The sequence below is a fragment of the Anomaloglossus baeobatrachus genome, chromosome 5 (assembly GCF_048569485.1).
Source record: "Anomaloglossus baeobatrachus isolate aAnoBae1 chromosome 5, aAnoBae1.hap1, whole genome shotgun sequence".
Taxonomy (NCBI): Eukaryota; Metazoa; Chordata; class Amphibia; order Anura; family Aromobatidae; genus Anomaloglossus; species Anomaloglossus baeobatrachus.
This window is the reverse complement of record NC_134357.1, coordinates 375,215,006-375,231,351: the sequence shown is the minus strand read 5'-3', so window position 1 is coordinate 375,231,351 and position 16,346 is coordinate 375,215,006. Positions and strand designations below refer to the sequence as shown.

At 45.4% G+C, this 16,346-nt stretch overlaps 1 protein-coding gene across 3 annotated transcripts in view; it reads right to left on the bottom strand.

Moving 5' to 3' along the window:
- LOC142311508 (signal transducer and activator of transcription 5B) overlaps positions 1–16,346 on the bottom strand; it is a 274,739-nt gene that overhangs the window by 42,482 nt on the left and 215,911 nt on the right. For all 3 annotated transcript variants that reach the window (XM_075350010.1, XM_075350009.1, XM_075350011.1), the window contains 5 exons: positions 15,021–15,110; positions 14,712–14,886; positions 4,946–5,076; positions 1,603–1,754; positions 1,288–1,443 (listed from right to left, as the gene is read on the bottom strand). In XM_075350010.1, coding sequence (XP_075206125.1) covers positions 1,288–1,443; positions 1,603–1,754; positions 4,946–5,076; positions 14,712–14,886; positions 15,021–15,110 — 704 coding nt within the window. The remainder of the gene's footprint in view (positions 1–1,287; positions 1,444–1,602; positions 1,755–4,945; positions 5,077–14,711; positions 14,887–15,020; positions 15,111–16,346) is intronic.

Below are 16,346 nucleotides of genomic sequence, written 5' to 3'. Positions count from 1 at the left end.
GCAGAAGACATAGCGCCACAAATCTGACAACCTCAGAGCACTAGCGGCTTCATTTCTGTAAATATTCAAAGTAGATTTTCTCATCCATGTCATTAGTTTGATGACCTTAATGGGAACCTGTCACCAGATTTGGCGACTATAAGCTGCGGCCACCACCACTGAGCTGTTATATACAGTATTCCAGAGAACTGTTATAAGAGCCCAGGCCACTCTGTATAATGTAAAAAACACTTTTATAATACTCACCTAAGGGGCTTTCTGATGGATGTCGCTGCTCTCTGACCCGGCGACTCTTTGTGGCGATCTCCGTCCTCCTTCTGAGGCCCGTCTGCATGACGTGTCCAACGTCATCCACACTAGCCAGCACTGAGGTCCTACACTGGCGCACTTTGATCTGCCCTGCTCAGTATTGTAGTGCACATGAGTAGGCAGTCTTTAACCATTCCTCGCACCTGCGCATTACAGTACTTTGATCTGCAATCAACAGGGCAGATCAAAGTGCGCCTGCGCAGGACCGCAATATCGGAAAGAAGGGGGACAGATCGCAGCAGAGAAGAGGCAACGGGCTGGAGAGAGGAGGCACTGGCCCAGCGACCATTGACACCCATCAGACCGAACCACTCCCCTAGGTGAGTATTAGAAAAGTGTTTTTTTTTTTTTAAGTTCTACACAGCAGGACACTTATATACAGATTTTTGGAATGTTGAATATAAGAGCTCAGTGGTGGTGGCCGCAGCTTATATAGTCGCCAAATCTGGTGACAGGTTCCCTTTAAGGTTTTGTGCCCATGATGAGTTTTTAATTCAGCATCTTAAAGAATCCCAGCAGAATGGGTGGGATTTCGAGAAATTTCCTGCCCACTGCACTTTTTTTTACTCAACTTATACTGACCGGCGGGTCATTTCAATTTCTCGTCGGTATGCTGAGTTTTATGCACAGATTATTCACATAGATTTGGATTAGATGCGGTAAACGTGTGCTTTCAGTATGTTTCAGCAGTAAAAACACATGTATCCACACATGACTGTATAAAAAAACGTTTTGTCAAAGCCAAATACATCAAAAACAAAAGTAGCTTTCTTTAAAACATGACATACCACAAAACAAAATGCAGAGTCAAAAATGAGATAAAAAGCATGTAAAAAATAAGCGCTCAAACACGCAATAAAAAACGCAAGTAACCTAATAGGGGCAGAAATGCTGCAGAAAATCTGCAACATTAAAAAAAAGCCTTCAATGATGTTAGAGCTAGAGATGAACCTGGTGAGAATGTGTGTTATAGGCTACCTGGTCACTAAAGCAGAGATGATATCTGTGATGGTAGCATTCAGCTCAGCGAGCAGCTCTTCCACAGGCCCAGGGATAGGCAGCTGTTGGCACAGGTGCTCTGCCCGCCTTATCTGCTGTCGATTCTGCCAGATTATTTCTGCAAGCTTTTCACACCTGTTAAAAGTAGAGATGAGAGCACACATCAGTACAATGGAATTAGAAAGAAACTGTCTTCTATGTGCCAATTTTCCCAGTCCTGGCAGTATTCAGCATAACTCTACAAATAAAGAGCTACTTACAGCAAATGTAAAAGCAGTGGCAAGAGACACATACCAAGTCTGTAAAAGGTCTAAGCCACCTTCTGGAGGACCACCGTTCCCAGCAAGCTGCTGCCGTCTCTTCCACTGAATCAGCTCATCATCCAAGATGATTGTTTGCTGCTTGCGCAAAAGCTGCAGGGTCTTTTGGTGCTTTTCTGATAAATCCTGAAGAAACAAAGTTACCCAAATTAAAAGGTTTAAAATATAGGCTAAATGCTGGTCCTATACAATAAACCAACCTTTGTCAAAACCATCAATTACAGTAAGGCATTAGCTGACTATGGTGGGGGGGGGGGAGAATCTGCTAAATATCCCCCGATAGAGGGAAAAACAAGGATCATGACTGTTACATTTCAACAAAGGTATATTGTAGTCTTCAAAAATTATCCACTGGATGAAGCAGTCAGTTGGCATGTGCTCTGTCACCCTATGTAAGGCTACTTTCACACTTGCGTTGAACGGTATCCGTTGCATTGCGTTGTGTAACGGATGCAACGGATGTGTTGCATATAGTGACACAACGGATGCAACGGATGCTGCAAAACAACGCAATTCGTTTTGATTTTTTTTTTTTTTTTTTCCCGGTTTTACCAGCGGCAGACTATAGTGAACGATCAGCTGATTGCTCCCAGTAGCCGGCCGCCGGGTGATCAGCTGATCGCTCCCGGCTGCCGGGTGATCAGCTGATCGCTCCCTGCAGCCGGCTGCCGGGTGATCAGCTGATCGCTCCCGGCCGCCGGGTGATCAGCTGATCGCTCCCGGCCGCCGGGTGATCAGCTGATCGCTCCCTGCAGCCGGCCGCCGGGTGATCAGCTGATCGCTCCCTGTAGCCGGCCGCCGGGTGATCAGCTGATCGCTCCCTGCAGCCGGCCGCCGGGTGATCAGCTGATCGCTCCCTGCAGCCGGCCGCCGGGTGATCAGCTGATCGCTCCCTGCAGCCGGCCGCCGGGTGATCAGCTGATCGCTCCCTGCAGCCGGCCGCCGGGTGATCAGCTGATCGCTCCCTGCAGCCGGCCGCCGGGTGATCAGCTGATCGCTGTCACTTGCCGGCGCCCGGGCATGCCGGCGGGCGGGCGCTCAGCTGAGCGCTGTGACTTGCCGGCGGCCGGGCATGCTGGTGGCCGGTCATTCAGCTGAGCGCTGTCGCTTGCCGGCAGCCGGGCGCTCAGCTGAACGTTCGGCCACCGCGAGCCAAAATAAAGTTTGATTTAAAAAAAAAAAAAAAAAAAAAAAAAAAAAAAGAGCATGCGCAGTGAAATCCAGAGGATTCCGCTGCTCAAAATAACGTTACATGCTGCGTTGCTCCCGCTGGGCGGAAGCAACGGAGCGTCGCCCAGCGGAAGCAACGCAGCTCCTTTTGGTACAATCCGTCACCCATACAAGTCTATGGGAAACAGCGGAATCCGTTAACGGATTCCGCTGTTTCCCAAAAGGGCGGATTGTAACGGAAGGAAAATAACGCAAGTGTGAAAGTACCCTAAAGTGTATGGCACTGATGAGGATATTCAAGGCAACGTGCCCCCCACCTTTACAGTGTTGGGAGGTCGCATGTGCCATCAGTGTCATTGTATGTAAAGCGCTGTGGAATTAATAGCGCTATATAAATGAATGAATAATCAATCATCATTCATCCATCTCCATCACCCACCCAGCACCCATCCGCCATCATTCACCCATCCGCCATCATTCATCCATCTCCATCACCCACCCAGCACCCATCCGCCATCATTCACCCATCCGCCATCATTCACCCATCACCCATCCGCCATCATTCACCCATCACCCATCCGCCATCATTCACCCATCCGCCATCATTCACCCATCCGCCATCATTCACCCATCCGCCATCATTCACCCATCCGCCATCACCCACCCGCCATCACCCACCCGCCATCACCCACCCGCCATCACCCACCCGCCATCACCCACCCGCCATCACCCACCCGCCATCACCCACTCGTCATCACCCACTCGTCATCACCCACTCGTCATCACTCGTCATCATCCGAATGAGATTGTGCAGCCAGGGATGAATGGGGGACACAAAATCCGCATTCTTAAAATTGTGTTTTTTAGCACTGATCTAACATATCTTTCCACTGGATAAGTGATCATTTTTAGACCTTGTAATAATCAGTGATCAATAAGGGTACTTTCACACTTGCGTTTATTTCCTTCCGTTACAATCCGCCCTTTTGGAAAACAGCGGAATCCGTTAACGGATTCCGCTGTTTCCCATAGACTTGTATGGTGACTGATTGTACCAAAAGGACCTGCGTTGCTTCCGCTGGGCGACGCTCCGTTGCTTCCGCCCAGCGGGAGGAACGCAGCATGTAACGTTATTTTGAGCAGCGGAATCCTCTGGATTTCACTGCGCATGCTCTTTTTTTTTTTTTTTTTTTTTTAAATCAAAACTTTATTTTAGCTCGCGGTGGCCGACCGTTCAGCTGAGCGCCCGGCCGCCGGCAAGTCACAGCGCTCAGCTGAGCGCCCGTCCGCCGGCATGCCCGGGCGCCGGCAAGTGACAGCGCTCAGCTGATCACCGGCGGTCGGCTGCAGGGAGCGATCAGCTGATCACCCGGCGGCCGGCTGCAGGGAGCGATCAGCTGATCACCCGGCGGCCGGCTGCAGGGAGCGATCAGCTGATCACCCGGCGGCCGGCTGCAGGGAGCGATCAGCTGATCACCCGGCGGCCGGCTGCAGGGAGCGATCAGCTGATCACCCGGCGGCCGGCTGCAGGGAGCGATCAGCTGATAGTTCACAATAGTCTGCCGCTGGTAAAACTGTAAAAAAAAAAAAAAAAAAAAAATCAAAACGAATTGCGTTGTTTTGCAGCATCCGTTGTGCCACTATATGCAACACATCCGTTGCATCAGTCACACAACGCAATGCAACGGATACTGTTCAACGCAAGTGTGAAACTAGCCTAAGAAGCACGACATGATCTGATATTGACTATTTCGGAGTAATCTTTGCGTGTGTTTGGGGACATCTCGATTTAACTATAGCCAGTATTTGGCCGACTCCTCGACTTAGGGCCATGTTTGGAGCATCTTCACCCCCATTACTACATACACTATCCCCATTACATGATACAGCTCACCTCAATAAGCTATAGAGTAGTGGAATCTAAACTGCAGTATACAGATCTATGAGCAGTAGGTAGAAAGCAGTTGATAACTTGACATTTCCCCTGCTTTCTCACGGTTTATAACACGGAGGGAACTGCTATTCTTGCATTTTCTTGACATTTTACATAAACTCCCTCTGTAATAGTATTCTGAAGCCAAGCACGACTGTTCCCATTCACACAAGATTGCTCTTCCCAGTTCCCCGCTCTCATTTGTAAACATTACCAGTCTGTACTGCTGTAGAGTCTGGGCCTCTCTCTGCAGCCAGGCCTCTAGAGAACTCTGCCGCTGCTGTAAAGTGGCCTCCCGTGGCATGCGTTCTTGAGGGCTGAGCTGTGACAGCTGGGAGAACTGAGCTGTGAGGAGAGACGGACAAGTATTTAGAAACGTGCACAGTATAACACACTTCTCACGATGTGTCCACATTGTTTACCAACTCCTTCTCTTTATGCAGGATCAGCCATAGAAGAGCACTACTAGTAAGTGACAAGTTCCTCCAAGCTACAAAGTGGGGGCTTCTGAATATAATACAGTACACAGATGCCAAGAAACTTTATACACCAATGATCCACCACTTGCATTGGTTTTGGAAGATGATGGATATTTGCTTTACACCTCCTATGCTGCATTACCATATAAAGGGGGCAAAATTTGGACGTCAGATTCTTCAGAATCTGGGGTTACACAGATTACAGCAAGATCCATTATTTCACTGTATTAAGCAGTGATGGGGTTAATTTATTGTAAATCAACAATCTCTCGGTTTTGTAGAATCCCTAGTTCCTTATAGGCGTCCTTGACAATAAGCAGATTACAAAGTTTCCCCAATGGTTGGATCCCCAGTTACCAGCTGTAATTTGTGGGCTATCCTGATAGGAGCTGTTATTTCCCTACAGCACCACCACAGGACAAATGAAGCATTACACTTTGTCCATTCAAATCAATGGGTTTTGTGTGTAATCCAGGAAAATAGATGTCCAGAGACAGTCACTGGGACTGTTCTCCACTCTGGTCAATAGATGATGAACCTGAAGAGTGAATCTGCTTCGAATATTCCAATAAAGAGAATATGTAATCACTAATCAAAAGATGAACCATTCATTACAATCAAGTTTGAGTTTAAACCTTTATTTTCCTTGTTTTCCTTATCACTGTCTAGTTAAAAAAACAACCTAAAAGTCATTAGCCTCTGACTGTTCTGTGGAGATTGCTTTTCAGCAGGTATCTTTTCATCACAAGAATGATTACACAGATTTAACATCAAACACCAGTCATGACCCCAAACATACTTCAAGAAGCCATCAGAAAGGGATGGAAACAAAGAGGTGGAGAGCTCTGAAGTGGCCTCAATGAGTCCGGATCTAAATGCTATTAAACACCTGTGGAGAGATCTTAAATTGCTGTTGAGAGAAGGTGCCTTGACACCTGGAGCAGTTTGTAATCAAAGAGTGTGCCAAAATTCCAGCTGAGAGGTGTTAAGGCCCAGTCACACACAACGACTTACCAGCGATCTCGAAAACGATGCGACCTGATACGGATCGCAGGTAAGTCGCTGGGAGGTCGCAGGTGAGATGTCACACAGTCAGATCTTACCAGCGATGCAGGAACAATACAGGTCGCAGTAGCAACCTGTATAACGATCTCAGCAGTCACTGTGACCCTGTTAAGCCTTGTGCGCACTAGGCGTTTTTGCCGCGTTTTTAGCGGCGTTTTTTACCGCGTTTTTGTGCTGAAAACGCAGTGACATTGCTTCCCCAGCAATGTCTATGGGTTTTCAGAAGTGCTGTCCGCACACAGCGTTTTTTTGTAGCTGCGTTTTTGTGGTGACCACAAAAATGCAGCATGTCAATTATTTCTGCGTTTTTCACTGCGTTTTTCACCCATTGAGTTCAATGAATGTTCAACAACGCAATGAAAAACGCATATAGCAGCGTTTCTATGACTAAAAACGCAGCTATAAACGCAAGGGGTGGGTACTACAGTGACGTGTACAGGAAGAGGATTCCTTCTGTTGGTAAACACAGAAGCATGAATCCTCCCGGTACCGTCACTGCTGCATCCACAACCCGCCCGGTGCCATGTCAGCTCCGTGCGGCGCCATGTCTGGGCGGGAGGTGGAGGCAGCGGCGAAAACAAAAGTGAACAGTAGAAAAAAAAAATGTCATATATACTCACCTATCTGCAGGGTCCCGGTGCCATGCCCGCTCCCAGCTCCTGTCCCGGTACCGCCGCTCTGGCTGTGTGCAGTCTCCACGGGGCAGGACCTTGCTTGCAGGACCTGGCGGTGGATCACCTGATGCAGTCACCTGACGCATCAGCTGATCGTAGTCTCGCCGGCTTTTTCGCGCCTGGCCGGCTATCAGCTGATCCTGCCGTCAGGGGACTTCATCAGCTGATTACCGGCAGCTCCTGCAGCGATGGGACAGGATCAGACTCCTGTCCAATCGATCGCTCCAGGAGCTGCCGGTAATCAGCACAGCACGTAAGTGAGTATTATTTTTTTTTTTCTACTGATGCATCAGCTGATTGTATAATCGGCTTTTATACAATCAGCTGATGTGTGATGTGATTTAGGCACTTGATCCTGACACATCATCTGATCGCTTTGCCTTCCAGCAAACCGATCAGATGATATTGGATCCGGATTGGACGGCGCGGGACCCTGACCCAGGATTACTGCGGAGGGGGGTTCTTTATTTCAATAAAGATGGAGTCACTAATTGTGTTGTGTTTTATTTCTAATAAAAATATTTTTCTGTGTGTTGTTGTTTTTTGTTTTTTTTTTATCATTACTAGAAATTCAAGGTGGCCATGTCTAATATTGGCGTGACACCATGAATTTCGGGCTTAGGGCCAGCTGATAATATACAGCTAGCCCTAACTCCATTATTACCTAGCTAGCCACCCGGCATCAGGGCAGCTGGAAGAGTTGGATACAGCGCCAGAAGATGGCGCTTCTATGAAAGCGCCATTTTCTGGGGTGGCTGGGGACTGCAATTCGCAGTGGGGGTGCCCAGAAATCTTGGGCACCCTGCACTGTGGATTCCAATCCCCAGCTGCCTAGTTGTACCCGGCTGGACTCAAAAATTAGGCGAAGCCCACGTCATTTTTTTTTTTTAATTATTTCATGAAATTCATGAAATAATTAAAAAAAAAGGGCTTCTCTATATTTTTGGTTCCCAGCCGGGTACAAATAGGTAGCTGGGGGTTGGGGGCAGCCCGTACCTGCCTGCTGTACCCGGCTAGCATACAAAAATATGGCGAAGCCCATGTCATTTTTTTTTTTCTTTTTGGGCAAAAAACTGCATACAGTCCTGGATGGAGGATGCTGAGCCTTGTAGTTCTGCAGCTGCTGTCTGCTCGCCTGCATACACTAGTGAATGGAGGATGCTGAGCCTTGTAGTTCTGCAGCTGCTGTCTGCTCTCCTGCATACACTAGTGAATGGAGGATGCTGAGCCTTGTAGTTCTGCAGCTGCTGTCTGCTCTCCTGCATACACTAGTGAATGGAGGATGCTGAGCCTTGTAGTTCTGCAGCTGCTGTCTGCTCTCCTGCATACACTAGTGAATGGAGGATGCTGAGCCTTGTAGTTCTGCAGCTGCTGTCTGCTCTCCTGCATACACTAGTTCTGCAGCTGTCTGCTCTCCTGCATACAATGAACATTTTGAAGAAGGAAATTACATCAGACCTTTTTTTTTATCAACAATCTTTAATGGCATTGTGCACTGATTAAAAACGCAGTGAGCAAAAACGCAGCAAAAAACGCACCAAATCACGGCAAAAACGCATGCGTGTTTGCCGCGTTTTTTAGCCGCGGGTGCATTTTTTGAGACAAAAATGCACATAAAAACGCAGCGTGAAAAAAACGCCTAGTGCGCACATACCCTTACACAGTGTCAAACACAGCGATGGGTCCTACCCAGCAGGACATCCTGGACCATTCTGCAACGACTAGAGATCTCCCAGCAGGGGCCTGATCGCTGGTGTCACACAAGATCGCTAATGGGATCGCTACTTCGTCACGGAAACCGTGACTCCGTTGCGACCTCGCTAGCGATCTCGTTATGTGTAACGGTACCTTAAGACATTTGTTGTTGGGTTAGGAAGTGATTGCAGCTATTTATTCCAAAAGGTGTGCAACCAAATGTTATTTTAGGGTACCAACAATAAATCATCTTCTAGTCTGAAAAATTTGATATGTTGTGTACTGATTGAAAAGGAACATCAAGATCTCTGGAGATTCTTGATATTTTTCAACAATCATGGCTCTCAAGTCCTCCCACAGTTCTCTGCTCCTCTTTATGTTCTCCATACTTAGTGTGGCACTCAGACACATAATGTAAAGACTGAGTCAACTTCTTCCCTTTTTATCTGGCTTCAGGGGTGATTTTCATATTGCCCACAACTGTTACTTGCCACAGGCTAGTTTGAGCATCAAATAATTAAAATTGATTATCCACAATTTTAGAAACGTGATAACAATTTGGTCTGGTCCATTTTTTGGGGTTGTGTGTGAATTTATGTTCGATTTGCCTTTTATGTGCTCCAATACACACAAAGGAAGTAAACGTGTATAACAAAACATGAGTAATTGCAACAATTTTCTGGGAGAAATACTTCATTTTTGGGAATAATTTCAAGAGTGTCAACACTTTCGGTTATGACTGTATACATGAACACTACAGGATCACAATTGACAAACAGTGATCGACAGTTCTATTTATCGCCTCAATGCAAAATGAGCCTTGTGTACAGATCGCAGTGCATGCCTAGAATACTTTCTATAGAGGTCAAAATATCTGAAAAGAGATTTTCCAAGCTCAAGACAAATTCTCTATGTGACTGCAGAATGTGGTGTCATGACAATGTGCCATGTGCACACTGTCACTATTGCCCTGTATTCCCAGCATGACTGGGTGATCACATACTTGCAAGTATGCTCATAGAACAATGAGAGAAGAACACTGACAACTCAGAAGCGGATGAGAATCTAGTCGGCAGGTTATCACAAATTTGCAAAACGTATACGTGAAATCACATGACTGCCCTCTTGTGCTGGTAATATAGGGGAATAAAGGCAGTAGAATGAGGTGACAATAGATGAGACTAGTCGGCAAGTAACCACTAGTAAGCAAATCACATACCTACGGGGACTTAACTAACCCATCTGAACAGGGCATAAAGTGGAATCATGACAGTGTGCACACTAAATTTGACAGTCTGCAGTCACACAAAGTGACTCCAGACTTTTCTTAGACTGTACAACCCCTTTAACTGGAATGAAATGAACCAATGAAAAAGCGATTAATTGGAGATATATTTTTTACAAATACATAATTGTATTAATTAATATATTTTCAGCAAATGCGGTAAAATATTTGAATATCCTGCTCAGTCGAGTACAAAGGGAAACAAAATTTCAGAGGCTCATGTACATGTGTAGCGCAGAAATGATGAAGAAGAACAAATGATGATGAAAAAAAGAATAAATCATGTCTGAACTGTATGGAGAGGTAAAAGCAGAGTGTTATAGAAAGGCTTCCAGAGTTCGGGGAATACACTCAGTAGGGGGCTATTGTGGTAACGTGCAGTAACATATGAACGCCGTGTGGAGAATTACCTAGGATCTGTAACCTATATTGCATACAAGACTATGAGAAACATTCCCAGAACTACGGCGGATAAAGTGTCATTTCCAAACCATCGGCCTTACAACAATAAAAGATGAGAGACTTGCACGCAATCTCCTATATTCCCTACCCACAGTAGGATTACGGGATATTGGATATTTTCTCTTCTGTATTCTGGTTTGAGTTGCACTGAACATAGATAAAATGCAAGACAAACGCTTCCCATTGTGGAAACGTCAAATATAAAACAATGATCAAGCAGATATTTGATGGCAATATTTATTTATTATTTGTGTAGTCATCATTTTTTAAAGGATCACCCAGCAGAAGACTAATTTTTTTGGAAACGTTTGGCTGGTTATCACCAACAGTGTGGATTACTAATGCCGGGGAAGGCAGTTATTGCGCCACAGGGGATAACTTTTTGACAGCGGGAGGACCAACAGCTGTGGCTCCAACCAATCCCACGATTCACGCTGGCTGAATGGAGCAGAGGTTGATCATGCACACTGCTGATCCATACATTCCAATAGGAATCTCCAGCGCTCCCATTAAGAATAAATGTAGTGGTTTTGAGCATGACCAACCACCACTCTGATTATCAGGGGCATTTCAGAGCCACGATTCTCTGGATCGCTGGGGTCTATGGTGGACGGATCCCCAAGGATCGTAAAGTTATATCGTATCCCATGGATAGGGATAACTTTTAAAATTTCCATAAGTAATAACCATCTCTTGTGCCACGTCCTTAAAAAGCAAAAATAAATCCTCTTCTCCCCTGCACAAATAGAAGGCTGGCACAGCTGGCCTAAATCCACTTCAGTCGTACAGCACGAATATTGGTGGGTCACACATTTAAGCTGGATTCATACAATCACATTGCATCCAATGTGAGTGCATTGGATGCAATATGCTAATCACCATCGGTTCCCGCTGTGCCGCCAGCATGAGCAGAGTTCATGCAACTGTGATCCGGTCTTGCGATCGGATCACAGCTGCGGAGGAGAGGGTGGGAGCAGCAGAGGAGAGGGAGAGGTTAATTTCCCCCTTTCCTCCATTGTCAGCTGATATAATTGAGTGCAGTCCCATGTTTCACTTGCACCCATAGACTTGTATGGGTGCGAGTGACGCGTCTCTCACTGACAATCACAGCATGATGCGACTTTTCTGTCATCCTGAATCTGCATGAGAGAAAAGCGGACCATCTGCTCTTACTCACGAACTACCATTGCTCAGAGTGCAATGCCAGATTTTCTCACATTGCACTCATCCGGGTCATACGCTCGTGTGAGCGTACCCTTAGGCTGTGCGCACACACTGCATTTTTTGATGCGTTTTTGAGTGCAGTTGTGTCACTAAACTGAAAGCACATCCTTACGTATAGTGCACATGTTGAGTATTTTCTTTTTGCGCCATACGTGCAGGACTATTTGTTTACCCCGTGCACACCCATGAGCATGCTGGCTGTTGATACTATTTTGTGGCAGCCATGCCAGCCTAAGTATCCCACCACTGAGCTCTCAGCTCCCACCCAGCTCGGCGTCGAAGTGTTTACACAGGTTATGACAGAGGCAATCGCTGATGGGTTTTAATTATTCTTGTCCAAGTTTAACGATCGCGAATCCATCAAGCTTCTGAGAGCAGCGCAGGGTCTGTAATTAGACTCCTATAATAAGCACCTTTATTTAGAAGGACTCGGTGGGTAATTGTTGTCAGAATGATAGTAATTAGAAAAATACAAATAACCAATGTAAAAGGTAACAAATTGGGCTGGATGGAAGGAAGTTAGAGTGCCTCTGAATAGTAACTCCCTGCACAGGTTTAGTTTAGATTTTTCAAAACTTAAGAAGAAAATAAAACCCTTGCTATTATCCATGTGTAAAACATGTGGGAGCTATTCTCTAGTTCCCGCATATTCCTAATATGTACAACAAATGCACAAATATCTATTACTGAGCGCTGAGATATGGATTTCTAATTGAGAATGAGGTTTGCCTTATATAGTAGATGTCTGCAGAACAGGCCGCCTTCCTGGAGAAGCATGCATGTGATGTGAAGGGAATAGAAGAGTACACATGTGCACTAAAAAACGTGGGTTCAATACATAGAATTATATATCTGTATTCAGTAATAAATGTACTACATTAAAAACACCAAAAAGGTCAGAAATAAAGGTAAAAACATGCAGAAAAAGTGTATGGCAAAAGCAAAAAAGTATAGGGCAAAAACTCTGCTATTGTAAGAACAAACTACGGTATATAGTACATAAAGAGCCAAAAGGGTCACAAAAGTGGCAAGACTCAAAATAGAACTGTGAAAAACTACCAGGTATATATAATAAAAATATAGGCAAATGTACACAGTAAGTAGTACCAGGTAGAAAAAAAAAAATATGGTCAAACAGTAAAGGTATATAAAGAGGTACTGTACTTGTGGTTCAAGAGAAACAGCACATTTTAAAAAAAAAAAAAAAAGATAGTGGGTGACGTGGTGGCTCAGTGGTTAGCGCTGTAGTCTTGCAGTGCTGGGGTCCTGGGTTCAAATCCCACAAATGACAACATCTGCAAGGAGCTTGTATGTTCTCCCAGTGTTTGCGTGGGTTTCCTCCGGGTACTCCGGTTTCATCCCACACTCCAAAGACATACTGGAAATGAATTTAGATTGTGAGCCCCAATGGGAACAGTGTTGCTGATGTATGTAAAGCGCTATGGAATTAATGGCGCTATATAAAAGTGAATATTTATTTACCCACAAACTGCAGTATGAGGTCAGGATGCAAGCACCAACACCCTGTGAAAGGAGCTGGACAACTCACCTTCCACGAGCTCCCAGTATGTGCAGAAAGGGTGTTGGTGCTGTGTGGCGGCCATTGTTGTGGTAGTTTTGGGTCGATGGGGCGGTGTGGCCAAGAAGTCATGGGGACTCTGCCCTGCAGCATGGGTGTTGTGAGGCACCAGGTCACCTGCCCTGCTGGTGCATAGTTGCTACGGCGGTAGTTAGTCCGCAGCACCACACCTTTTACGGCTTCATATAAGTTAGGGACTTACTCAGAGGTTCACCGTGATGTGGCAGTGGGCTTCATACAGTCTGATCACAGTGTTAAACCAAGAACCTCATGTTCAGCTATTTATATTTTTGCCTAGTGGCATTAGATCAAAGTATGATTTTTGGATGTGCGGTTCAATGTCTTTCTCCATCCATGTTCTATCCTCTTCTGGGTTGTTTTTTTTTACTTGAACCAGCTCTCTTCCCATTTGGCACAGGCATTTCTAATTAGCAGGAGATTGCAAGAAGGGGTTCTTTTTTGCTCTCAGTTCACGTACTAGGAGTTTGTGGAAGGTGAGATGGCCAGCTCCTTTCACAGGGTGTCGGTGCTGTGTGGCGGCCATTGTTGTGGTGGTTTTGTATCGGTGGGGAAGTATGGCCTGGAGTCATGGGGAATGCCTTGCAGCATGGGTGCTCTGAGGCACCAGGTAAGGCTAGTTTCACACTTGCGTTGGGTTGAATCCGCTGGGTCCGTTGCTGCGTCATTTTGATGCATCCGTTATTTTTGTGCTGTCAACGGATGCAACGGGTCCGTTATTTCACAGGAATCCGTTAGCTGATTCATGTGAAATAACGGACCCATTGCATCCGTTTGGCGTCCGTCTAACGGAATGCGTCGGCTCCGTTTTTTTTTTTTTTTTTTCATTCTGGGCATGCTCAGTAGAAATTAGCGGAATCCAGCAGCGGATTCCGTTGTTAAGCACTTTGCAACGGAATCCGCCACCATAGGGATCCATTATAACTATTGACGGATGTAACGGAATCTGCCGCTCGGCGTCATTTTAACGCAAGCAATTTATACATGCTGCGTTCCTTCTGCTCGGCGGAAGCAACGCAGGTACTTTTGGCACAATCCGTCATCCGTACAAGTCTATGGGAAACAGCGGAATCAGTTAACAGATTCCGTTGTTTTCCAAAATGGCGGATTGCAACTGAAGGAAAACAACGCCAGTGTGAAAGTACCCTAACCTATCCTGTGGGTGCATTGTCGCTGCGGTGGTGGATGGCATGCAGTGCCGGACTTTTAATACTTCAAATAAGTTATGGACCCACTCAGAGGTTCGCCGTGACGTGGCAGTGGGCTTCATACAGTCTGATCAGAATGTTAAACCAAGAACCTCATGTTCAGGTGTACAAGTTTTTACCTGGCTGCATTAGATCTAAGTATTATTTTTGGATGTGTGGTTCATGGCTTTTTCTACACCTATGACAAACTAAGTAGCTCACTGAAAAAAAAAACCCACATACCTAAAATCTAAATAACCATTGTAAACTTGCATAAGATGAGCAGTTCACTGAATCAGACATCACACTTACCCTGAATTCTCAGACTTTCCTGATACTGAATAATGAAATACTCTTGTGTCTGCTGTAACTTCTTGAGTCCATTCTCTGTGTCCTGAGTAATAAGCCTTAGTTCTTCAAATGTCTGGTTAATCTGGAGGTGCTTCTGAGACATGGTATCAACAAGACCACCAACCGGTGAACTGGACTGTAGGAGAAATTAGAACCCCTAGTATGTGAATAGAACTAATTGGATCCAACCATTTTCATCACTTTGATGCGGATGAGCAAATGGCAAACAAAAGTTAAAACATTCCATGAAAGATTTTGAGGTCGACTTACGTTGGAGGCTTCACGCACTAGTCTCTGCTCGTGGTATAAGATATGTCGAATGCATCGAACCAGATCCATCGGACACCTTTCATATGTATTCTATAAAGAGAGTGAAGAAAAGTTAAAAAAAAAAATAAATAAATAAAACAATTTTAAATAAAAATTATCAACTTTGATTTTTTTTTTGTCTGATTTTGTGTATGTCAACACCTTAATACCCCACTGGTCAGTAGAACTAACTTGCTGGAGCACCATGACCCCCTTTTCTACAGTGTACTAAACAGCAGTCAATGAACTGGGCTGACTAGTAACATCAGCTACCCCCACACATCAATCAACTTAATGGCACTTTATTCCGTATGTATTTTACGCAATAATGGAAGCTCCCCCATGTTTATTATGAAATTCAAATAGGGATCACTTTACCCTAATGCTTTATAGCATAAAAAGGGGAACACCGTAAAGCCCTGTCCACACCTCTATATCCAGCCTTATTATATTTGGGGTTTAAATATGCAGAGACCTGAGGGCTCCCCCAAGTCACAGACTCAACCCAAATGGGGGTCCCATTAGGTATATGTGACACAGCAAAAGCCCCAACTTTCCTCTCCACCAAAGACCGTGGCAGTGTACCCCACATTCTGCCAGCCCAGAGGTAAAAACAATCCATTGCATGCAAACAGGTCGAAGGCAGGGGTGGACATACCATCAGTGCAGCCTGTATATGAACATAAGACCAGCACTCCAAAACTTGCAGCAATCTTTAGAATTTTATCCATAGAAGCACAGTACAAACAAAAAGAACGCGTTTTCAGCTAGACCTTTAACCTTTGTCAAAGCCTAAAGGTCTAGCCGAAAACGCGTTCTTTTTGTTTGTATTGTGCTTCTATGGATTAAATCCTAAAGATTACTGCAAGTTTTAGAGTGCTGGTCTTATGTTGATATATTTGGGTGTTCCATCCCTTGACCGAGCACCTGCAATTTTGAGTTCCGCCTGGATATCACTTATCTGTGCAGTCTGGGCAGCTGAACAGGTGCCCAAGAGGTAAGGATGGGGCAAACCTTCACCTCCAAAACAGATGGAATTGAGAATTATGATACATTGGCTGCCAGCAAAGGGCCTAGATATTATTCTTGTCCTTTTCTAGCCAAACAAATAAGTGACTGGGTAGACTTGAGTTGTTGCGACACTACCACACCGGCTGCTTAGCGTAACAATTTGTGCAAAATTGATAACATTAAGGGGCACTTTGCACACTACGACATCGCAAGCCGATGTTTGCGATGTCGAGCACGATAGTCCCCGCCCCCGTCGCAGCTGCGATATCATGGTGA